At 41.4% G+C, this 23620-nt stretch overlaps 1 protein-coding gene across 1 annotated transcript in view; it reads left to right on the forward strand.

Annotated features, from left to right (window-relative positions):
• CPN1 (carboxypeptidase N subunit 1) overlaps nucleotides 1–16717 on the forward strand; it is a 35813-nt gene extending 19096 nt beyond the window's left edge. Inside the window, exons 8-9 of the mRNA XM_019939810.3 lie at nucleotides 6521–6639; nucleotides 9506–16717. Of these exons, the coding sequence (XP_019795369.1) occupies nucleotides 6521–6639; nucleotides 9506–9664 (278 nt within the window). The 3' untranslated portion in view covers nucleotides 9665–16717. The remainder of the gene's footprint in view (nucleotides 1–6520; nucleotides 6640–9505) is intronic.
• The last annotated feature ends 6903 nt before the right edge of the window (nucleotides 16718–23620 follow it).

The raw sequence follows: 23620 nt of genomic DNA on the forward strand, positions 1-23620 counted from the left end.
GTGGTGCGTGAGCTTCTCACTGTGCTGGCTTCTCTTCGTTGCAGAGCACGGGCTCCACGCGGGCTGCAGTAGTTCTGGCATGCGGGCTCAGTAGTTGTGGCTCGCGAGGTTAGTTGCTCCGTGGCATGTGGGATCTTCCTGGACTAGGGCTCAAACCCATGTCCCCTGCATTGGCAGGCAGATTCTTAACCACTGCGCCACCAGGGAAGTCCTATAGATTCTTTTTTTTTTTTGAATTTTATATTATTTATTTTTTTATACGGCAGGTTCTTATTAGTCATCCATTTTATACACATCAGTGTATACATGTCAATCCCAATCACCCAATTTAACCCACCCCCACCCCTGCTTTCCCCCTTGTGTCCATACATTTGTTCTCTACATCTGTGTCTCAATTTCTGCCCTGTAAACTGGTTCATCTGTACCATTTTTCTAGGTTCCACATATATGCGTTAATATATGATATTTGTTTTTCTCTTTCTGACTTACTTCACTCTGTGTGACAGTCTCTAGATCCATCCATGTCTCAACAAATGACCCATTTTCGTTCCTTTTTATGGCTGAGTAATATTCTATTGTATATATGTACCACATCTTCTTTATCCATTCATCTGTCGATGGGCATTTAGGTTGCTTCCATGACCTGGCTATTGTAAATGGTGCTGCAATGAACATTGGGGTCCATGTATCTTTTTGAATTATGGTTTTCTCTGGGTATATGCCCAGGAGTGGGATTGCTGGATCATATGGTAATTCTATTTTAACTTTTTTAAGGAACGTCCATACTGTTCTCCATAGTGGCTGTATCAATTTACATTCCCACCAACAGTGCAAGAGGGTTCCCTTTTCTCCACACCCTCTCCAGCATTTGTTGTTTGTAGATATTCTGATGATGCCCATTCTAACTGGTGTGAGGTGATATCTCATTGTAGTGCTGATTTGCATTTCTCTAATAATTAGTGATGTTGAGCAGCTTTTCATGTGCTTCTTGGCCATCTGTATGTCTTCTTTGGAGAAATGTCTATTTAGGTCTTCTGCCCATTTTTGGATTGGGCTGTTTGTTTTTTACTATTGAGCTGCATGAGCTGTTTATATATTTTGGAGATTAATCCTTTGTCTGACGATTCATTTGCAAATATTTTCTCCCATTCTGAGGGCTGTCTTTTCATCTTGTTTATGGTTTCCTTTGCTGTGCAAAAGCTTTGAAGTTTCATTAGCTCCCCTTTGTTTATTTTTGTTTTTATTTCCATTACTCTAGGAGGTGGATCAAAAAAAGATCTTGCTGTGATTTATGTCAAAGAGTGTTCTTCCTATGTTTTCCTCTAAGAGTTTTATAGTGTCCGATCTTACATTTAGGTCTCTAATCCATTTTGAGTTTATTTTTGTGTATGGCATTAGGGAGTGTTCTAATTTCATTCTTTTACATGTAGCTGTCCAGTTTTCCCAGCACCACTTATTGAAGAGACTGTCTTTTCTCCATTGTATATCCTTGCTTCCTTTGTCATAGATTAGTTGACCATAGGTGTGGGGATTTATCTCTGGGCTTTCTATCTTGTTCCATTGATCTGTATTTCTGTTTTTGTGCCAGTACTATATTGTCTTGATTACTGTAGCTTTATAGTATAGTCTGAAGTCAGGGAGTCTGATTCCTGCAGCTCCGCTTTTTTCCCTCAAGACTGCTTTGGCTATTTGGGGTCTTTTGTGTCTCCATACAAATTTTAGGATTTTTTGTTCTAGTTCTGTAAAAAATGCCATTGGTAATTTAATAGGGATTGCATTGAATCTGTAGATTGGTTTGGGTAGTATAGTCATTTTCACAATATTGATTCTTCCCATCCAAGAACATGGTATATCTCTCCATGTGTTGGTATCATCTTTGATTTCTTTCATCAGTGTCTTATAGTTTTCTGAGTACAGGTCTTTTACCTCCTTAGGTAGATTTATTCCTAGGTATTGTATTCTTTGTGTTACAATGGTAAATGGGAGTGTTTCCTTAATTTCTCTTTCTGATCTTTTGTTGTTAGTGTATAGGAATGCAAGAGATTTCTGTGCATTAATTTTGTATCCTGCAACTTTACCAAATTCATTGATAAGCTCTAGTAGTTTTCTGGTGTCATCTTTAGGATTCTCTTTTTTTTTTTTTTCATCTGCAGTGACAGTTTTACTTCTTCTTTTCCAATTTTTTTTCCTTTAATTTCTTTTTCTTCTCTGATTGCCGTGACTAGGACTTCCAAAACTATGTTGAAAAATAGTGGTGAGAGTGGACATCCTTGTCTTGTTCCTGATCTTAGAGGAAATGCTTTCAGTTTTTCACCATTGAGAATGATGTTTGCTGTGGGTTTGTCATATATGGCCTTTATTATGTTGAGGTAGGTTCCCTCTATCCCCACTTTCTGGAGACTTTTTATCATAAATGGGTGTTGAATTTTCTCAAAAGCTTTTTCTGCATCTATTGAGATGATCATAGGTTTTTTATTCTTCAGTTTGTTAATATGGTGTATCACATTGATTGATTTGCATATATTGAAGAATCCTTGCATCCCTGGGATAAATCCCACTTGCTCACAGTGTATGATCCTTTTAATGTGTTGTTGGATTCTGTTTGCTAGTATTTTGTTGAGGATTTTTGCATCTATATTCATCAGTGACATTGGTCTGTAATTTTCTTTTTTTGGAGTATCTTTGTCTGGTTTTGGTATCAGGGTGATGGGGGTCTCATAGAATGAGTTTGGGAGTGTTCCTTCCTCTGCAATTTTTTGGAAGAGTTTGAGAAGGATGGGTGTTAGCTCTTCTCTAAATGTTTGATAGAATTCACCTGTGAAGCCATCTGGTCCTGGACTTTTGTTTGTTGGAAGATTTTTAATCACAGTTTCAATCTCATTACTTGTGATTGGTCTGTTCATATTTTCTATTTCTCCCTGGTTCAGTCTTGGAAGGTTATACCTTTCTAAGAATTTGTCCATTTCTTCCAGGTTGTCCAATTTATTGGCATAGAGTTGCTTGTAGTAGTCTCTTAGGATGCTTTGTGTTTCTGTGGTGTCTGTTGTAACTTCCTTTCATTTCTAATTTTATTGATTTGAGTCCTCTCCCTCTTTTTCTTGATGAGTCTGGCTAATGGTTTATCAATTTTGTTTATCTTCTCAAAGAAGCAGCTTTTAGTTTTATTGATCTATGCTATTGTTTTCTTAGTTTCTATTTCATTTATTTCTGCTCTGATCTTTATGATTTCTTTCCTTCTGCTAACTTTGGGTTTTGTTTGTTCTTCTTTCTCTAGTTCCTTTAGGTGTAAGGTTAGATTGTTTAGTTGAGATTTTTCTTGTTTTTGAGGTAGGCTTCTATAGCTATAAACTTCCCTCTTAGAACTGCTTTTGCTGCATCCCATAGGTTTTGGATCATTGTGTTTTCATTGTCATTTGTCTCTAGGTATTTTTTGATTTCCTCTTTGATTTCTTTAATGATCTCTTGGTTATTTAGTAACGTATTATTTAGCCTCCATGTGTTTGTGTGTTTTATGATTTTTCCCTGTAATTCATTTCTAATCTCATAGTGTTGTGCTCAGAAAAGATGCTTGGTATGATTTCAATTTTCTTAAATTTACTGAGGCTTGATTTGTGACCCAAGATGTGATCTATCCTGGAGAATATTCCGTGCGCACTTGAAAGAAAGTGTAATCTGCTGTTTTTGGTTGGAATGTCCTATGAATATCAATTAAATGTATCTGACCTATTGTGTCATTTAAAGCTTCTGTTTCCTTATTAATTTTCTGTTTGGATGATCTGTCCATTGGTGTAAGTGAGGTGTTAAAGTCTCCCACTATAATTGTGTTGCTGTCGATTTCCTCTTTTAGAGTGTTAGCATTTGCCTTGTGTATTGAGGTGCTCCTATGTTGGGTGCATATATATTTATAATTGTTATATCTTCTTCTTGGATTGATCCCTTGATCATTATGTAGTGTCCTTCCTTGTCTCTTGTAACATTCTTTATTTTAAAGTCTATTTTATCTGATATGAGTATTGCTACTCCAGCTTTCTTTTGATTTCCATTTGCATGGAATATCTTTTTCCATCCCCTCACTTTCAGTCTGTATGTGTCCCTAGGTCTGAAGTGGGTCTCTTGTAGACAGAATATATATGGGTCTTGTTTTTGTATCCATTCAGCAAGCCTGTGTCTTTTGGTTGGAGCATTTAATCCATTCATGTTTAGGGTAATTATCGATATATATGTTCCTATTACCATTTTCTTAATTGTTTTGAGTTTTTTTTTTTTTTGTAGGTCCTTTTCTTCTCTTGTGTTTCCCACTTAGAGAAGTTCTTTTAGCATTTGTTGTAGAGCTGGTTTGGAGGTGCTGAATTCTCTTAGCTTTTGCTTGTCTGTAAAGCTTTTGATTTCTCCATCAAATCTGAATGAGTTCCTTGCCGGGTAGAGTAATCTTGGTGTAGGTTCTTCCCTTTCATCACTTTAAGTATCTCATGCCACTCCCTTCTGGCTTGTAGATTTTCTGTGAGAAATCAGCTGTTAACCTTATGGGAATTCCCTTGTATGTTATTTGTCATTTTTCCCTTGTTGCTTTCAGTAATTTTTCTTTGTCTTTACTTTTTGCCAGTTTGATTACTATGTGTCTCGGCGTGTTTCTCCTTGGGTTTATCCTGTATGGGACTCTCTGCACTTCCTGGATTTGGGTGGCTATTTCCTTTCCCATGTTAGCGAAGTTTTCGACCATAATCTCTTCAAACATTTTCTCAGGTCCTTTCTCTCTCTCTTCTCCTTCTGGGACCCCTATAATGTGAATGTTGTTGCGTTTAATGTTGTCCCAGAGGTCTCTTAGGGTGTCTTCATTTCTTTTCATTCTTTTTTCTTTATTCTGTTCCACAGCAGTGAATTCCACCATTCTGTCTTCCAGGTCACTTATCCATTCTTCTGCCTCAGTTATTCTGCTATTGATTCCTTCTAGTGTAGTTTTCATTTCAGTTATTGTATTGTTCATCTCTGTTTGTTTGTTCTTTAATTCTTCTAGGTCTTTGTTAAACATTTCTTGCATCTTCTCGACCTTTGCCTCCATTCTTTTTCCGAGGTCCTGGATCATCTTCACTATCGTTATTCTGAATTCTTTTTCTGGAAGGTTACCTATCTCCACTTCATTTAGTTGTTTTTCTGGGGTTTAACCTTGTTCCTTCCTCTGGTACATAGCCCTCTGCCTTTTCATCTTGTCTGTCTTTCTGTGAATGTGGTCTTTGTTCCACAGGCTGCAGGGTTGTAGTTCTTCTTGCTTCTGCTGTCTGCCCTCTGACCGCCCGTAGATTCTTATACCCTATTCATGCAAGGGTGGGGAATGTCTCATTCTAGCCAATCAACATACATTGAATATCACCAATTTCTCCAATAAGAGTCCATTTCCAACACCCATTATGCGAAATTGACAAATTACTCATTTCAGTAACAGAAAAACTTATTTCTGACATTCATTATGCTACTTAGCAAAGCATCCAGTGTTGCTAAGAGATAAAGATAGCTGAAGCCCTTATAACAGCTGCATCTGGAATTGGGCCTTTCCGGTACAATGCTAGCTAACCACTCCTGGGTGTGAGCCCCTAATTGAAGAAAATGACAGCCCCCAGGGTATAACAAAGTATCCAACATATGCATTAAAACACACTGCTTTTGCTAAAGAATTTTAAAGTAAATTACATTTAATAGGGGGCAGAGAAGAGACTTCCTCATTATTTATTATCTGTCTCATTCTTGATTGCATTTATTTCAATTAGTCCTTGCTGTACAATTAAAAGAAATTTTAAAGGCACAGTCATAATTTATTCTAAAGAGATATAAAGTCATTAGCTAAAATGCTACATCCCTGCCATGAGAAACAGGCTTTCTTTTCAATTTTATTTTCCCCTTTTGATGGTGGTGGAAGAAATATTAGAAATAGGGTTCTCAAACTCAGATCTTTAGTGGAGCACCCCCGCTCAATACAAGGTTACACACATACAACACCGCTGACAGCTGGCTGTCCAGACCATGTCCATTGGTGCGGGTTGTGCACTGCACGACATAAAGCAATCCATTTCTTTTCTGGTAGCTCATATTTTGTCAAAAAAGTTTTTGCCTCCGTCCTCATTATTTCTTTAAGTAGATGTCATTTCTTCACAATGACTTTTCAAACACTGAAACAGAGATTTCATGTTAGTCTCTTTACCAGGCAAAACATTCATAAATCTTTTGGCCTTTCTCCTAGTAACCCTTTACTGGACATGAGTTTGTGTTAAAATACAGGGTCTAAAATTACACACAGTACTCTCAGTGCAGAGCACAGTGAAACTTCTGCTTCCCAGGAGCTGAGGCCCATGCTCTTACAACGTCATGACAACCTATGATTGTTTTAGATCTTTGCCAGTTTCATCATGCTATTAAGAAAAATCAAGCTTGTGGTCAGCTAAAACCCTCAGATCATTTTTTCATATCAAGGCCTCACCTGGGGCAGATTTCTCATCAGCAGGCTGAGTTATATCCTTGTGACTTTTAGGTGACCATGGAGATTACTTCCGGCTGCTGCTTCCAGGTACCTACACTGTCACTGCCACAGCACCCAGGTTTGACCCAGAGACAGTGAGTGTGACCGTGGGTCCTGGGGAACCCAAACTGGTGAGTTAGGCTGACCTTTACAGAGCACTGTAAAGATCACTTATACAGAGTTACAAATAATCGATTGTATAGTTCTAATCTTTGCCAAGCTTCCCTCTTTCACTGTTTAAAAAAATATTCGTTGCTCTCATATGCTAATTTTTCTTCTGTCATTCTCCTATTACATCCTTACCCACTTCCTTTTGGTTTTTCCTTTTCCTTCTGTTTAACATAGCATAATGATTAAAACACTACCTGATTCTAAATCCAGCTCATTTGTCCACAGATCTTGGACAAGCTACCTGATCGCTCTCATTCTCAGTTTCTTCCTCTGTAAATTGGTAATAATAGTGCCTCCTTCACAAGAGGTTGAAATGAGAAAGTGCATGTAAAGCCTTTAGTACAGTGACTTACACGTAGAAAGTGCTCAACAAATGTTAGTTCGTGAATCCCAGAGACCTTGCCCAGATACACAGGCTTACGTTCTTCTGAGCCATCAGCAAGGACTGCCACCAGATGGCACTCTGCCCCCTGCTGATGCCCATGTGCCCAGGCAGCCTTGCTTTCCACTCACCTCAGCAAAGAGCCAGCTGCACTCCAATATTCAGCTCTCCAAAAGGCTTTCTTTTATAGATAGGATGAGAAGCAAAGAACTGTTTTGATCTACAGCCTGGACCTTTTTAGCTTTGGTCGTATTAGTTCGTGATCTCAGAGGCAAAGAGGCTCAAAGATCATGGACACTAATCCTCTGGTTTCTCAAACGAGGAAAAGGTAATGATGCCATCCTGGTTAATGAGCATCTATGGACCTTTTTCTCATGTCAGGTCTTCCCTCCTCAGTCTGTCCTGTTCCTTCTCTATACATCCCAAGAGCTTAGCAGACCCTCCCTCTCCTTTCCCTGTTAACTCAGTGCAGTCAAGTTTCTTGCCTTTTCAAATAGTTATAGGTACTATTCATTGAACAGCCACTATGTGTCAGACATTATCTGAGAGCTTTCCAGAATTATCTCATTTAACCTTCATAACAATCCTGTAAGGTAGATCTACATATCCCCATTTGTGGCTGAGGAAAGTGAAGCTTAGAGAACATGAGTAACTTGTCCAATACCACACAGTGAGTAAGTGGGAGCCGTGATTCCAGCCTCTGTGGGGCTTTCAGGACTGCCTTCTTAGCCAGCCTGTTACAGGGCCTCGAGCTAAGCTCACAACCTCTGTTCATAATCCCTTATTTTAACACAAGGATGAAGGTCAAGAGCTCCTTAAATCCTTTGAAAATTCCTCTGAAATTTCTAGACAGTTCCCCCTTGCCCCTCCACTCCCATCTCCTGCAGGATATAAACGACTTCTACTTGCAGATGCAGGGAACAGAGTAACTCTTCCCTGGCAGCCTGTTACCTGGTCCCAATTTCCCTACCAGTGCATCCTCTTTCCCTTTTTTCTTGTTATCCCCCTGCTCCTCATCTACCCTAAAATCAAACGACTGTTATGCAGCTGCTTACAGAAGTCTTGCACTACATGCAAGTCTATTCAATTGCAAATTCAAACAAGGACAAATCCTCTTAAGTAACAAATTCTGCTTCAAAAGATCTCATCTCCTTTGTCATATAACCTTTAAATTAATTAACATAACACATCATTGTATCAAATATAACTCAGAGGGGGGAAAATCTGTCTTTTGGATACAATTCTCAGATACAGTCACAACTAAGAATACATTTATTGATCCCAGCTGAGTCTTTTCCCATTCTAAAGCAGAGATCCATTTGGTTGAGGGAAAAGAAAAAAGATCATTTACTAGAGGGTTTTCATGCTGCAATTAAAACTCTTTAAAGTATCTCCAAGAGTCCAGTGTTTTCCCCTTGGCTTTCCCCACTGCCTTCCAGATGTCCCACTCCTTTAATTTCCTCTGTCCTCCCCTCATTTTGTTGTCGCTCTCTCTCTCTCTCTCTCTCTCTCTCTTTCTCTCTTTCGTTTCCTCGATCCTTATATTACTATATAGGAAATAGCACTAATACAGTGTAATTGGCTCTGATTTCTCCCGCTTTGGGAGAGCTAGCAGAAAAGCTGGCTGTGGTTTGTTGTGAAAGGGGCAAGAAATAACCCCGTGAAGAGGTCTGTCTGTCACATGTTTTCCAACTCCCCTCTGGCTTCAGCAGCTCACACTGTTCCCAGGGCCTGAAAGCCAAGGATGCCTCTGGGGAGTGTGGTTAGAACACTGTGCCACACCCTCACCTTTTCCTTCCTGGGACAGCTCTATGGCTTCTGCACAACCAGCACATCCCACACTTGTCAGTCAGAAGCATCTTTACCTCTGTGTGTATGGCCAGAAGGGAAGTTTCAATGTACTGCTGGAAACAGTACATTAATGCACATGGACACTGGGAACTTAAGAGTCCATACTAACAATCTGTATCATCTCTACTGTCTCTGTTTCCAAACAATCATGACAGAAAGTTTAGCTCTGAAGGTCTGAGGCACTCTGGCGTTCCTGAGCACAGCGCCTATGATTCACAGAGTCAGCGTAAAGGGGATTATTGTGGCACCATCAATCTTAGTTCTTGTGCTGAACAACAGTATTGGTAAAATCACGGTTTGAGGTGTAGATGTAATTTTTTCTATTACAAATAAATAAATGTACATTAAGTTCATGTCGAGATACCCTATGTATCACCAGTGATTATGTGCCACTTTGAGGGGAATGTTAGCCAAGCCTGTATGACACCACCAATGCTGCTCTGGGTGGTTGCTGTGATATTCTCCTTGGTCCCTTGTCCTCAGAACCCGGAACCATGGTAAAACAAGGTCCAAACTGGTCTTCCGACAATTTCAATCCTAGGAAATGGAAAACTGATTCCTGTGCTCTCCTAGCTTCTTTTTCTTTTTTCCAGGTTAATTTCCAACTCAAGAGAAGCACCCCTCCAGCAGCCCCTAAGAGGAGAGGCCCCAACTCAGGGCATAGAGGCAGAGTCTTACCAAAGAAAGTACAGCCCCGGGCAGCTAGGAAAAAAGAGATGATGGTGAAACAGTCCCAGAGAGTCCCTGCCTGAAATCCACAGTCCCCGGGGCAACACTTTAGAAAGGCTTTGTTCCCACTCTCACACCAGATGAAGCATTCTTTCTATTTTATTATCTGAGACATATTTAAATATAAACATATTCAGAACAACTCAGAATGGTCTCCATCTGTTCCAGGGGTAAACCCTCTGATGCAGCAGTACATGCATGCAGTGGTGTTCAGTAAGATTTTCTGATTCTGAGGGTATGGTTTAGGTCCAGCAGGCTCTATGCCAGTCTACGCTGTGTCCAGAGACTGGTTCTGGCTGGTTAGTCACTATCTCTAGAGTCTAGCAGAGAGCCTGCAACACAGTAAGTACCCAGTGAAGGTTTCTGGATGAATGGCTGAAAGGCTGAAATGATCCATCATTACATAGCAAGACCAGGTGACCAATTCTTCTGAAATCCCAGAGGACTCTTTCAACAAGAGCCAATAGTTTCTTATTAAGAAAAGGATTTCACACACAAACACCTAGTCCCACTGCTTCATACATGGGCATTTTAAATAATATGCATCTTTCAAACATTTTCTGGGCGTATAAGTGTAATGCAGATGCCCCTGTGGAATGACTGTGTCCTGACCCTGTGCCAGGGTCAGGACAGCACTCTCCACCCCACTGAGTTCTCCAGAACGAACCCATTTGTACTAAAAGTGTTATTAAGCAAAGTAGACGTCACTGAAGATTTTGAAGGCATGTGTAGTCTTTCATCACACATCAGTCAAGTTCATAAACCTCCACTGGGCATGCTGGGGTTCCCAAGTACCCTGTCCCCAGGGCTTGCTGGGGGTTCTTTACCCATCATCACCCATTTCAGGGAGCCTCAGTGAGACAGGGCAGAGGCTCCATTTCCCCTGACTTGCTCTACCTTCCCCCACCTTGTCAGCCTCCCCCACTGGCGCCCCAGCCTCTAACTCACCCAGACCTTTCTTAACATTGAGCAAAGTAGCTGCTCTCAGCAAGTATTCCCACACCCACCAGGAAACAAGAGGTGCTCTAGCTGTGACAGTCCACCCTCTGTAGGAGGCCATTCAAGATCAGGAGTAACACATGATTTACTTCTGTCACTTGAGCAATCTCTCAATCTGCGGTTAAAAGGGAAACAGAAGAAAAATATGCCTTTTCCCATTTAAAAAGGAAATCCTCTCCTCAGGTGATGTTTCCTTTCTTCCCAATTTTAATCCCGTATCCCTTGGTTCCCTTCTTATTGTTAGAAAGAAGGAGCTACTTGGGGGGGCTCTTTTCAATTCAGTGAGACTTTGTGCCTGAGGTTGCCATATGCAGTCGATTTTTCCAGATTGTCTGAATATCACTTACTTTGATTTCACCTTCCCTCGTACATAGCCATTTAGCAGAGCTGATGTTTGCAAAGTATGGTCACAGTGCTTTCTCTGGCCCAACCGTATGCTTTTATTTATTCATTTACTCATTCATTCATGCAGGGGACATTCATTGAGTCCTTGCTCTCAATAAATGCAGAGAATACAGAGAGAAATAAGATACAGCTCATTATCTCAGGGCTGCCATGACCTAGTTGGGAAGACAAATAGGTCATTACATTGCCTTGTGATAATTGCTGTGAGGCAGTGAACTCTGGGGCAGGGGGATGGGGAGACTGTGCGAAGGGCCCTACCATAGTCTTGGCAAGATCAGGAAAGGCATATCAGAGTTCGTGAAGTCTACGGTGACATGTAATAAGGTCGGATAAATAGGCATTGGCCAGGGGGAGAGAAATGGGGTGCAAGAGTTAGGTTGAGGGGACTGCAAGTACCGAGGGCTGGAGGCTCTGGAGAGGGCGGCCTTTAGGGAGCTGCAAGAAATTCAGCACAGGGGGAGTGAGTGAGGTGCCCAGAGAGGCCAGTGGGGTGGGGAGGGGCGAGACCGTGCAGGACCTTTGAACCATATTACAGAGCTTGGACTTTATCCTGAGAAGAACAAGGAGCCGTTGGAGGGTTCCACTGAGGGGAGCAACAGAATCAGATTTAGAGCCATCACCCTGGCTGCGGCCTCAAGAGCTGGCTGGAGCAGCGGCAAGGCTGACTCAGTGAGAAGGCTACTGAGAGCCGGGTGAGAAGGTGGCCCAAACTGGGGCTGGGCAACAGGGGTGGGGACCACCGGGCAACTCATGAGTTACCCAGAGGGCTTCCTGTCAGCCTCCAATGGCTTCACTGCCCTCTTCAAGATTTGCAGCCATCTCATTCAGACCCTCCCAGCCTGCCATCCTGAGGATTTTAAGCACTAAAGGAGATGCAGGTTTTCAACCAAACCTTAAAGGCTATCCTGAGTAAAATTCACCCAAGCAGGAGGTGATAATACGGACAGAATATTATATGGAAAATACAGGGTCTGGCCGTGACTGTACAAAAATTTCTCAATATGGAGGAAGGATGTGAAATCAGAGCTGATGGCGGAGAGAGAGGGCAGGATTCAGCGAACAAGAAGGAACGTCCTCCAACTTTGAGTCCAGCATTCTCCTGGCCAGGAGCCTTTCTATTTTATGTCTAGGATTTTATTTTAAAGAGGAAGTCTTCCATACAAAATGCCAGCCTAGATAGATAATGTTTCCCAAAGGGGTAGAATACTGTAGTTAAGGGCATGGATTTTGGACTCTGACAGACCTGAGTTTTAATCCTAGCTCTGCTCCTTATTTGCTGCATGACCTTGAACAAGTAACTTACCTTCTCTGAATCATGGTTACTCATATGGAAAAAAGAAATGGAAATAATATCTACCTTCACTTGGAATTAAAGGTGAGACTCTCATAAATCAGTAGGGAGGGGAAGGCAGCTCCTGCCCTGGACCCTCCTCAGAGGATTATCACTCATCAAACTAGTCGATTGTAAACCAGTGAGGCTGACAGGGACATCATGGACTTAGGGGTGCAAAGGGGAGTTTGGAAGTGAGGCAGATCCCGAGGAGCTGAACCCAGCCTATTCTGTCTCTCTCTCTCTTTTTTTTTTTTAAATCTCATGTGCTGGAAGGTCTTGTTTGTTCCATATTCTTCCTAGCACTTTTCCTTCCAGATTGAAGATTTTTTTGACACAGTGATTTTCCTCATGTGACTAGATAGGAGAATTTCCAATTTTCAGACAGGATGATACCTAATGACTGTTGGACCTGGTACTGGTGCCTGAAGAAGTTTCTGCTCTGGTAAGCTGTGACTACCTTACCTTTTCATTTTACTCTACCCAGCACTCAGAACAGTGCCTGGTATATATAAACACAGCAAACATATTTGTTGAGTGAATAATTCCAGGATTATTTTCATATTTTTTCCTCATCCTCTCCTCTTTTACTATTTTTCTTCTTTTAACTAGTATAGTTTTGAGCATGCTTTTTTTTTTTTTTTTTACGGTACACGGGCCTCTCACTGTTGTGGCCTCTCCCATTGCGGAGCACAGGCTCCAGACGCGCAGGCTCAGCGGCCATGGCTCACGGGCCCAGCCGCTTTGCGGCATGTGGGATCTTCCCGGACCGGGACACGAACCCGTGTCCCTTGCATCGGCAGGCGGACCACTGCGCCACCAGGGAAGCCCCTGAGAATGCATTTTTAAAATTATTATTATAAACCATGGTAGGCCGAATTCTAAAATGAGTCCCCATGACCCCTGCCCTTGTATAATCCCTCCCCTTATGTTCCACTATATGGCAAGAGGATTTTGCAGATGTGATCAAGGTTCCAAGCCAGCTGGTTCTGAGTTAATCAAACCGGAGATTATCTTGGGTGGACCTAACCTAAACTGACCAGCCTTTTATAAGCAGAGAGTTTCTCTCCCAGGCCTGGGAGGAAGAAAGCAGACAGATAGGTTGTGAACTGCCTGTGAAGAGAAGCAGCCCCTAGGAGATGTGAGTGGTGCCAGGCAACAGCTGGCAAGAAAATGGTGACACAGTTATAGACCCACAAGGAGATGGATTGTGTCAACAGCTCGAAGCAGCGTGAGCCCACACTTGGGTGCAGCCTTGTGAGATGGCAGCAGGGGAGCCAGCTAAACCATGTCCAGACCCCTGACCAGTAGAAACCAGGGGATAATACACTCATGCCATTTGAAGCCTCGACATTTATGCTAAGCTGTTGCACAATAATAGAAAACTAATATACAAACTATCTCAAATTGTTTTGTAAATTAGGATATAAACCAATAAACCACAAATAACCAATTGTGATCACCCTACGGAGTGGTATGGCTGCCATGCTTCTACCTCATATAGAATGTATGTGAAACAAAGAACAGGGAAAAACAGAACCATACAACTCTTTTTAAATAAGATGGCTGGTATAGTCAAGAGTTCAAGAGTACATGTCTCTGACAGCAGGGACTTCAGCCTTTGGATAACTGTAGTTTCTTGCTTACAGTAGTTCCCATTATTTGCACCAAATTGTTTGGTACTGGATTGTGGAGATGTACCACTGGCACAAATACTAAAGCAAGAGAAAATTTAAAGCCTGTCCAGAGACGCTGTAGACAGAACTCTTCTTTAAATGGAGGCTCTTCTGCCCTTCCCAAAGAGCGAAAATCAATAAACAGTGTGTAACATCCTGAACTTTTCTACCCACCTTCAGGACACTTTGAAGGAAAAGCAGGAACAGGAGCCCTCTTAAGTAGCCAAACGTAATTTCTCCCAGTTGGAAATTTTATTCTAAAACAAAAAGATCCCAGTACAGTGGTGTCAAGTTTTTATCTGCGAAAGACCCAAGATATGGATTCAGAGCAGTTCATTCACCTGACAGATAGTTGAGTCCTTTTATGAATCAGACCCTGTGTTATCTGTGTTAAGAGTCAGGGAGATGGTGGTAAACCAGAGAGACATGGTTCCTACCTATTTGGATTCTGAGGGTTTGAGGGAGAGACAAAGAATAAAACAAGTTCGTTAAACAAATACATAAAAAGAATTACTAGCTGAGAAGTGGTACTGAGAGAGGAAATGCCAGGGGATCTATTGGAAATAGGATGGTTAAGGAAGACTTCTCTGAAGAGGTGATATTTGGGCTGAGATACAAAGGATAAGAAAAATAAAGACTTACAAAGAATAGGAATGAAAAGTACAGGCAGAAGGAGTAGCAAGGCCAAGGACCCTGCAGCAGGAAAGAGCCTGGCTGCTTCGAGCAGCTGCATCTCCTGGGTCTAAGGATGTGTGTGTGTGTATGTGTGTGTGTGTGTGTGTGTGTGTGTGTGTGTGTGTGTGTGTGTGTGTGTGTGTTTGTGTTTGTGTGTTTAGCTTCCCAATCCATGATCTAACATCCTAGAAGCCTAACCCAGCATAGGTCCAAGACACAGCATAGCATCCAGACCACATTTAGTGTAGTCATAAGTGAGCCAATAAGATTCACTTTTTCCATGGCCACAGAAAACGCCCCTAACAAGACCAGCCATCTCAAAAACAAGGATTGAAAAAGTGGAACACACTGGTTTGGGACAAATCTGCCATCAGAATGGGAGAAGTCAAAGTTGATGTGTCTGGAGCATCATCTTCACATATGTGGTACGATGATTTGTCTAATACAGACTCCCAACACATACCCTGTACCAACACTGTCATGCCCACCGTCTGCCTAGCATATTACTTCACTTCAACTTTAACACTAACTTCATTCTGGCTATTAAGCCTGAGTAAACATTCCTCCTGGGCAAATGCCTAAGCAAACATCACTTCTCTCCCTCCTCCCAAAAGTTAAATTCCACTATGTATAAAGGCTTTTTCCCCTCTCACTTTCTCTTATTTCTCCCCTCTGCACTTACTGTTCCTGCCCACGCCCCTTCCCCTCATGGGTCTTTCCCTCTCCTACCTTCATTCTCTTCACTTCCCACACATTCCCTGCACCTTTGCCCTCACTCCATCAAGGGCCCTGCTGCATGTGGGATGTGGCTTCACCTAGAAGCAAGAGACCTGGAGCCATTGCCACATGGGTGACCAGCAGCTAAGGAGAAGCCTTCAGGGGTGGTGCCTATTTCTGCTGACACATCGCTTCTCATTGCACAGCCCCAGGGAGCAGGCAGATAAAACCATCACTTGGATCCATGCCTACCCCACAGGAGGAGGGAGGAAAGGCCTCTTTGACTTCCTTTCAGATTGTCTCACATGAGGCCTTTGGAATAAAGAGTCCATCCTGGGCATTAGATCAAAGGAGTCGAGTGAATTTCCTTAAATCCTTTCTGGACTCAGTTGAAGTACAAATAAACTGAGAAATAAAAGGATCACAACTCTATTATTTTTTGTATATCCAAATATAGTATTTTACATACACTGTAGTTTATAGCAGACTTATTTCACAGACAGTTTAAAAAGAAATTTCTTTAATGGAAGGTGCTATGGACCGAATGTTTGTGTCCCCCCCAAATTCATACATTGAAGCCCTAATGTGATGGTATTTGGAGATGGAAACTTTGGAAAGTCAGTAGGTCACAAGGGGGAAGCCCCCATGGTGGCGCTGGTGTCCTTATAAGAAGAGGAAGAGAGCTAGCTCTTTCACTCTCTCTGCCACGTGAGGCTACAAGAAGGCATCTCCAAGCCAGGAAGCAGGTCTTCACCAGAACCTGGCCATGCTTGGCATCCTGATCTCAGTCTTCCCAGCCTCCAGAACTGTGAGAAATAAGTGTTTGTTGTTTGAGCTACCCAGTCTTGGTAATTTGTTATAGCAGCTGGAGCAGACTAAGACAGAGGTATAGATAAAGGGTCTGCTAACTTTCTATTTTAGACTAACTTTCTATTAAGGACTATTAGAAAAATATAATTGCAATCTACCATCACCATGAATTCATAAACTCTCTAATGCCAAAAATTAGAAAGATATAATCTCAGAATTAAAAACTGTTATCGGGCTTCCCTGGTGGCTCAGTGGTTGAGAGTCTGCCTGCCGATGCAGGGGACACGGGTTCGTGCCCCGGTCTGGGAAGATCCCACATGCCGCGGAGCGGCTGGGCCTGTGGGCCATGGCCGCTGAGCCTGCGCGTCCGGAGCCTGTGCTCCGCAACGGGAGAGGCCACAACAGTGAGAGGCCCGCATACCACAAAAAAAAAAAAAAAAAAAAAAAAAAAAAAAAAAAAACAACTGTTATCAATGAAATTATTTTTCTCATTTTGCTAGGGAACAGTAAACATTTCATCTCAGACTAGCACTTCTGAACCAGTAGTTTAAAGATGGGACCGTTAGTGGTTCAAATAACTAAAAATTTGTAAGAAGGGTTTTCGGACACGGCTGGATCCAGGTGCCCCAGTTATGTGGGCTGGAATCTTTCTCCACTTCTTGATTTCATTGTCTTCAGTGGCGACTGCCTTCTCACACAGGTGCTCCCTTGCAGGACTAGATGACTCATAGAAGCTTCAAGCTTGTATTCTACCAGCCTAGCAACAAACTATTGATTCTTGGGCCTGACTCTCAAGAGCACAAATTGGGTGACATGTCTGTCCCAAAAACCATCATGGTGACTCTGATTGGTGAATCTGGGGTTGTATGCCCACTCCCAGAAGGCAGAGGGTGGGTATGGGAAACCAGTGTAGGAGAGTTGGTTCCCGTCTTTTAAAAAAAACAAAACACTGTTACCAAATAAAGAAGAATGGATGATTATGGACAATAACAACAAAAGAACATTACAATTTTATTAAAATCAAGCACTGTTATAATTTTACTATGACTCTTAACTCAAGTGAACTCAGTCATTCAACAAACATTTATCAGACACACCTATGTGCCAGGCACTTTGCTAGGCAATAGGACACAAAGATAAATCCACTAGTCTCTGCCTTTGATGAACTCAGCTAATGTGAGGAGAGGGAGAGGTGGACAATGTTTACAACAGTGTGTGAAGTGGCTGAGATCAGCCCTGTCAGAGGACTGAATCATAGTCCTCGTTAGTTCCTTACTTTGCTTGACTAATATAGACCTGACTTAGTACAGCTTCAAGTTGGATGACGCCTTTATGTGAAACACTTTACACTAATTTCAAACAGATATATATCATGTAGGAGGTGGGGGTAGGACGGACATGAACTTGACCACAGTTCATTAAGAGACAGCTATGTGGTCCAGCTCCTTAAGCAGGTAATACATTCCCAGACTGTGTTAAAGAAGCACAGTGTCATATCAAAAGAGCACAGTTCCACCAGGCCGCACAAGAGTCAGCCTTCCTCTGGAGTGTGATTTATAGCTCCCAGAACATCTTCAGGAAGGACATTGAAGGTCATGATGTCACTAAGTCTCATGGATGCACCAGGATAAAACATTGCCAAGAGAAGAAAAACACGGCCGCTTCAGAGAAAAGTTCTGAAACTGAGTGGGGAGCCCACATTGCACAGTGGAAAGAAAGACTTTGGCAGATGGTGGTTTGAATCCTAGCTTTGTCATTTACAAGCTCTGTTATCTTGGGCAAATCAGGTATTTCCCAAAATATGGGTAAAGTATCACAAGTAGTACTTAAATATTCTTTAGGACAACTCAAGTGGTGCATGAGCCAATTTTGCTTGATGTTCTGATCAAGCAATAAATTACCTAGAAAGTTATTCTTTTAACAATTTCTTTCCATCTTTCTGAATGTATCAAGGAGAAAGTTTCTCTTTGGTTCTAACTTTCTAACACTGACTAGTTTCGGTTTTTTTTAACAAATGGAGAGTAGCCCTCAAGCTCAGAATTAGAATTTAATCACCATTTGGGGGCTTCCCTGGTGGCGCACTGGTTAAGAATCCGCCTGCCAATGCAGGGGACATGGGTTCGAGCCCTGGTCCACGAAGATCCCACATGCCGCGGAGTAGCTAAGCCTGTGCGCCACAACTACTGAGTCTGTGCTCTAGAGCCTGCGAGCCACAACTACTGAGCCCGTGTGCCACAACTACTGAAGCCTGCGCACCTAAAGTCCGTGCTCTGCCACAAGAGAAGCCACCGCAGTGAGAAGCCCATGCACTGCAACAAAGAGTAGCCCCCACTAGCCGCAACTAGAGAAAGCCCGCGTGCAGCAATGAAGACCCAATGCAGCCAAAAATAAATAAATTAATTAAAAATAAATAAATAAAAGAACTAAAAACATTTTAAAAAGTAACCATTTTGTTTTCATTGTATTTGTTTTAAAGATTACCTCCTATTAATTACAATCTATATACTGGTTTTGCGTTTATGGGAGTGGTACAAAATTTCCCTTAAAAAGCGAAATGAATAAATTTAAATTAAAATATTTTAAAAGTTATAAAGGTGGTGTGCCATTTAGTCAAGAACTATTGTGATGGTTTTCTGAGAGTGCAAGATTATGGCAAAAAGTGGTATAGGAATGACTAAAGTATGGGAAGTGTGGAAAGCACTAGGCCAGCTGTTTAACCCCAGGGAGGCTCAGTTCCTCATTTTTAAGCTAAAGATAACAATTACTTGCTGGGTTGTTGTCATGATACATGCTAAGAAAAAACAACCAATATTATTTGGAGAAGGAAATGATGACCTTGATTATCTTTCTTCATTATTGTAGACAACCTGGGAAAGAAAATAAAGATGGTTTATAAATTACTTTTCAAGAATTATTGATTCTATTCAAATGGGGGAACCCAGGTTCTGTTTCTTGGGGTAATAACTTTTTTTCTGATTAATAAAAGAAAAAAAATAGGGACTTCCCTGGTGGTCCAGTGGTTAAGACTTCGCCTTCCAATGCAGGGGGTGTGGGTTTGATCCCTGGTCGGGGAGCTAAGATCACACATGCCTCGAGACCAAAAAACCAAAACATAAAACAGAAGCAATATTGTAAAAAATTCAATAAACACTTTAAAAAATGGTCCACATCAAAAAAGAATCTTAAAAAAAAGAAAAAAGATAATATATGGTAAGTTCTTAACATAAGGCTAGCTCTCAGTAAACATTTACTATAAACTTGTCTTCAGTATTTCAGCTTCCCTTTTCTTTCCTTCCCCTATCTCCTTCTAGATTCCCAAATATCTTCTGTCTTTCTTGTCTCCTCATGGAAATAGGAAGAGATCTGGTAGTGTCACTTAAATATGTTTTGATGGATACACAAGAGAATGAGTTTTTTCCAAAATATTACCTCAACTAGGCATTAGCATTTTAAGGTAGATTTGTTTGTTTGCCAGTTTGATTTTTACTTCCAATTATGAAAGAATTTCCTGTTCCTCATTAAACCAATTTCAAGCTTCTGCAAGCAGATGGGAAGAGAAGAAGCCCCTAGGAAACACTATATTAATATATAAGAACAACCCTTAAGATAAACATGATACAGTCCTTTTTTTGAATTCAGAACTTCCTTACAAAACGGGAATTGGCTTTACTTTTGCCAGCTAGGGTCTATTCCTAAATGGAACCAAATGGCTTCCATTGTCTTCTTCTAGGACCTGGCCTTGCCTCCGCCCAAGTCCACTAGACAGATACCCTCTCTCAAAAATCACCCTGGACTCCTCCCTTCCCCAAGGGAGAACCAGACTTCCCCCAGCCTGCCTTCCTCCACTCAACTAGAGTCCCCTCCTTTCTGTCCCGCTGCATTCTGGCACCAGTTTAATGAATAGTTATTAGTGTTTCCAAGTGCTCTCTTCTTTCTCTGACATAGAAGACTAAACCTATGCCTTCTATATTCTACCACTAAGTTGCTCCAGAGGGAAACCTTGGGGAGTTGCCTTTGATTTGCAGCAAAACCATGGACACTGTTAGTGACGCAGTCCATCATAACAGCGATGGATACTTGAGTGTGTACTAACACGCTGGATTTAGGTTCAGACGTGAGATCAGAGGATGACATGCCTAAATAAGTTTGATCAATGAGATTAATCAAAATGCACAGGAATTGATTTGGGTTTATTGAGGATCATCCAGGGAAAAAAACAAACTTCTTAATATCGCACACGCAGATACTATTATTATTGCTAACAAAGAAGTTCCACATACATTTACCTCTTTTGATCCTTTTCATTTCAGTCCCTTCAACTGAGGATATTTTACAATGTATCAATACATTGACTTAAAATGAAATTCAAACTCCTTATCATGGCCCATCAGGCCCAGGATTATCTTCACCCTTGTTTGTTTTATAATTTCATCCCACAGTACTTTCTTTCTTTCTCACACAGCCTTCTCTTCTGTTCTGAAACTGAGGAAGTTGTTTTCCACTTCAGGGCTTTGCACCTTCAGTTTCTCCCGCTAGAAAGGTACTTCCTCAGCTCTTTACACGGCTGATTCCTTCTCATCATTTTGGTCGCAAGTAAACGTTATATCCCCAGAGACTTCCCTGACCACCAACCACTATATCCAAAGGTTTCCACTTCTTACTTTGGCCCTTATCAGACCAGATCCTCATCTAAACCACAGAACACAGTGATTCTGTACTCACTTCTCTCAAGGACTGTGTATAACTTGTACCATTCCCCTTGCGTGGGAGAGACGTTAATTCGTTACATACAATGGATGCCTAGGGCATTAGGGTTTAATTCTCTATGATCTAATTTATCATATCATCTAGGTTATTTCCTTCACAGCATTCACCATACCCTGTAATTATTTGGCTTACCATTTGTTTATCTATTGTCTGTTACCGCACTCTAGAATGTGAGCTCCATGAGAGCAGGGTGCTTATCGGTTGTCCTTGTCAGGCTGAATCCCAAACATCCAGCATGATGCTTGCTTGTCGCATTGCAAATGTTGCATTGTAAATCTTTGTTGATGAGTGAAAGAATATTATTTTGATGATTCAGAATCTTCACGTTGCCCTAGGGCAGTGGTTCTTAAACTTTAGTGTACCCACCAAAGAACCCACTTCCAAAGATTTAGATTCAGTAATCAGATCATTCTGAAACTGACTCTTTTAGGTAAAAGAAACAGGTCCCAGTCGGGCTGGGTGTACGTTAAGACATCCAAAGTTGTTTTCTTTCTTTTTTTGTGGCCATGCTGCACGGCTTGCAGGATCTTAGTTCCCTGACCAGGGATCGAACCCGGACTCCTGGCAGTGGAAGTGTGGAGTCCTAACCATTGGACCATCAGGGAATTCCCAGTTGTTTTCTTTTTTAAATGAAATGCTTGATTTTAATTTCATTTTGCTTTCATGTGGCATACTTTTTAAAAAAATTTTTATTGGAGTATAGTTGATTTACAATGTTGTGTTAGTTTCAGGTGTACAGCAAAGTGAATCAGTTATACATATACATTTATCCACTCTTTTTTAGATTCTTTTCCCATATAGGCCATTACAGAGTACTGAGTAGATTTCCCTGTGCTATACAGTAGGTCCTTATTACTTATCTATTTTATATATAGTAGTGTGTATATGTCAATCCCAATCACCCAATTTACCCCTCTTCCCTCATGTGGCATACTTGACTCTGTCCAAAAACCATTGAAAAATATATCCCCAGAACACAAACAAAATTGTGGTTAACTAAATAGTAACAGTATCTTCAAAAATAAAGGCAATGGATTTGTAACGTTAATTACTTACTACTGAGAGAAGAAAAGTCACTATCTTACAGGCAAATGAAGCATTTGCTGACAGTTTTGTCGAAATCCAGAATATTGATATTTTACCAGAAAGTTTTCTGCCCACAATGTGCACATGCATCAAAAAGCAAAGGAGGAAAACAGTATGGCAGTTCCTCAAAAAATGAAGCATAGAATTATCATGTGACCCAGCCATTCCATTTCTGGGTATATACACAAAAGAACTGAATGCAGGGATTCAGACAGATATTTGTACACCCATGTTCACAGAAGCATTATTCATGATGGCCAGAAGGTAGAAGCAAACGTTGGATGGAAAACATCCATTGACAGATGAATGTATAAACAAAATGTGGTATGTGCATACAAGGTAATATCATTCTACCTTAAAAAGGAAGGAAATTCTGACACATGCTATAACATGGATGAAACTTGTGAACCTATGCAAAGTGAAATAAGCCAATCACAGAAGACAAACACTGCGAATTCCCTGGCAGTCCAGTGGTTAGGACTCCAGGCTTTCACTGCCAAGGGCCGGGGGTTCGATCCCTGGTCAGGGAACTAAGATCCCCCAAGCCGTGCTGTGCGGCAAAAACTAACAAACAAACAAACAGAAAAGACAAACACTGTATGATTCCACTTACAAGAGGTACCTGGAGTAGTCAAATTAATAGAGACAGAAAGCAGAATGGTGGTTGTCAGGGACTGGCAGGAGAGAGGAATGAGGAGTTAACGTTTAATGATTACAGTTTCAGTTTGGGAAGATGAAAAAGTTCTGGAGATGGATGGTGGTGATGTAATGTGAATGTACTTAATGCCATAGAACCATACACTTAAAAACGTTAAAAATGATAAACTTTATGTTACATGTATTTTAACACACACACACGCACCACTAGAAAGGAGAAATAGCTGATGAAAAATTTGAAATACCTCCACTTACAGTGGGGTTATGTCCAGTGGGGTTAAGCCCATGGTAATTTGAAAATATCCTAAGTCGAAAAACCATTTAATACACCTAACCTACCCAACATCATAGCCTAGCCTACCTTAAACGTGCTCGGAACACTCACATTAACCTACAGTTGGGCAAAATCATCTAACACAAAGCCTATTCTACAATAATGCATTGGTTATCTCATGTAATTTGTTGAGTACTGTACTGAAAGTGAAACCCAGAATGGTTGCATGAGTACAGAACGGCTGTAAGTGTATCGGTGGTTTCCCTCCTGATCCTGTGGCTGACCGGGAGCTGCGTCACTGTCGCTGCCCAGCATCAGGAGAGAGTATCCTAGAGCATATCGCCAGCCCGGAAAAAGATTGAAATTCAAAATTCTACTGTGGTTCCTCCTGAATGCCTACGATTTTCTCAGCATTGTAAAGTGGAAAAATCTTAAGTCCAACAGTTTTAGGTGGGGACCATCTGTAGAGGTTTATCTGTTATACGTTCACAGTGACAGACTTGTTCCATCTTCTTCAGCATCCCCCAGGTAGATCCCAGAAACTAGGCACAGAAATTCAAGCAACAAACCAAGCAGTGTGACT

This window comes from Tursiops truncatus, chromosome 16 (assembly GCF_011762595.2).
Source record: "Tursiops truncatus isolate mTurTru1 chromosome 16, mTurTru1.mat.Y, whole genome shotgun sequence".
Classification (NCBI taxonomy): Eukaryota; Metazoa; Chordata; class Mammalia; order Artiodactyla; family Delphinidae; genus Tursiops; species Tursiops truncatus.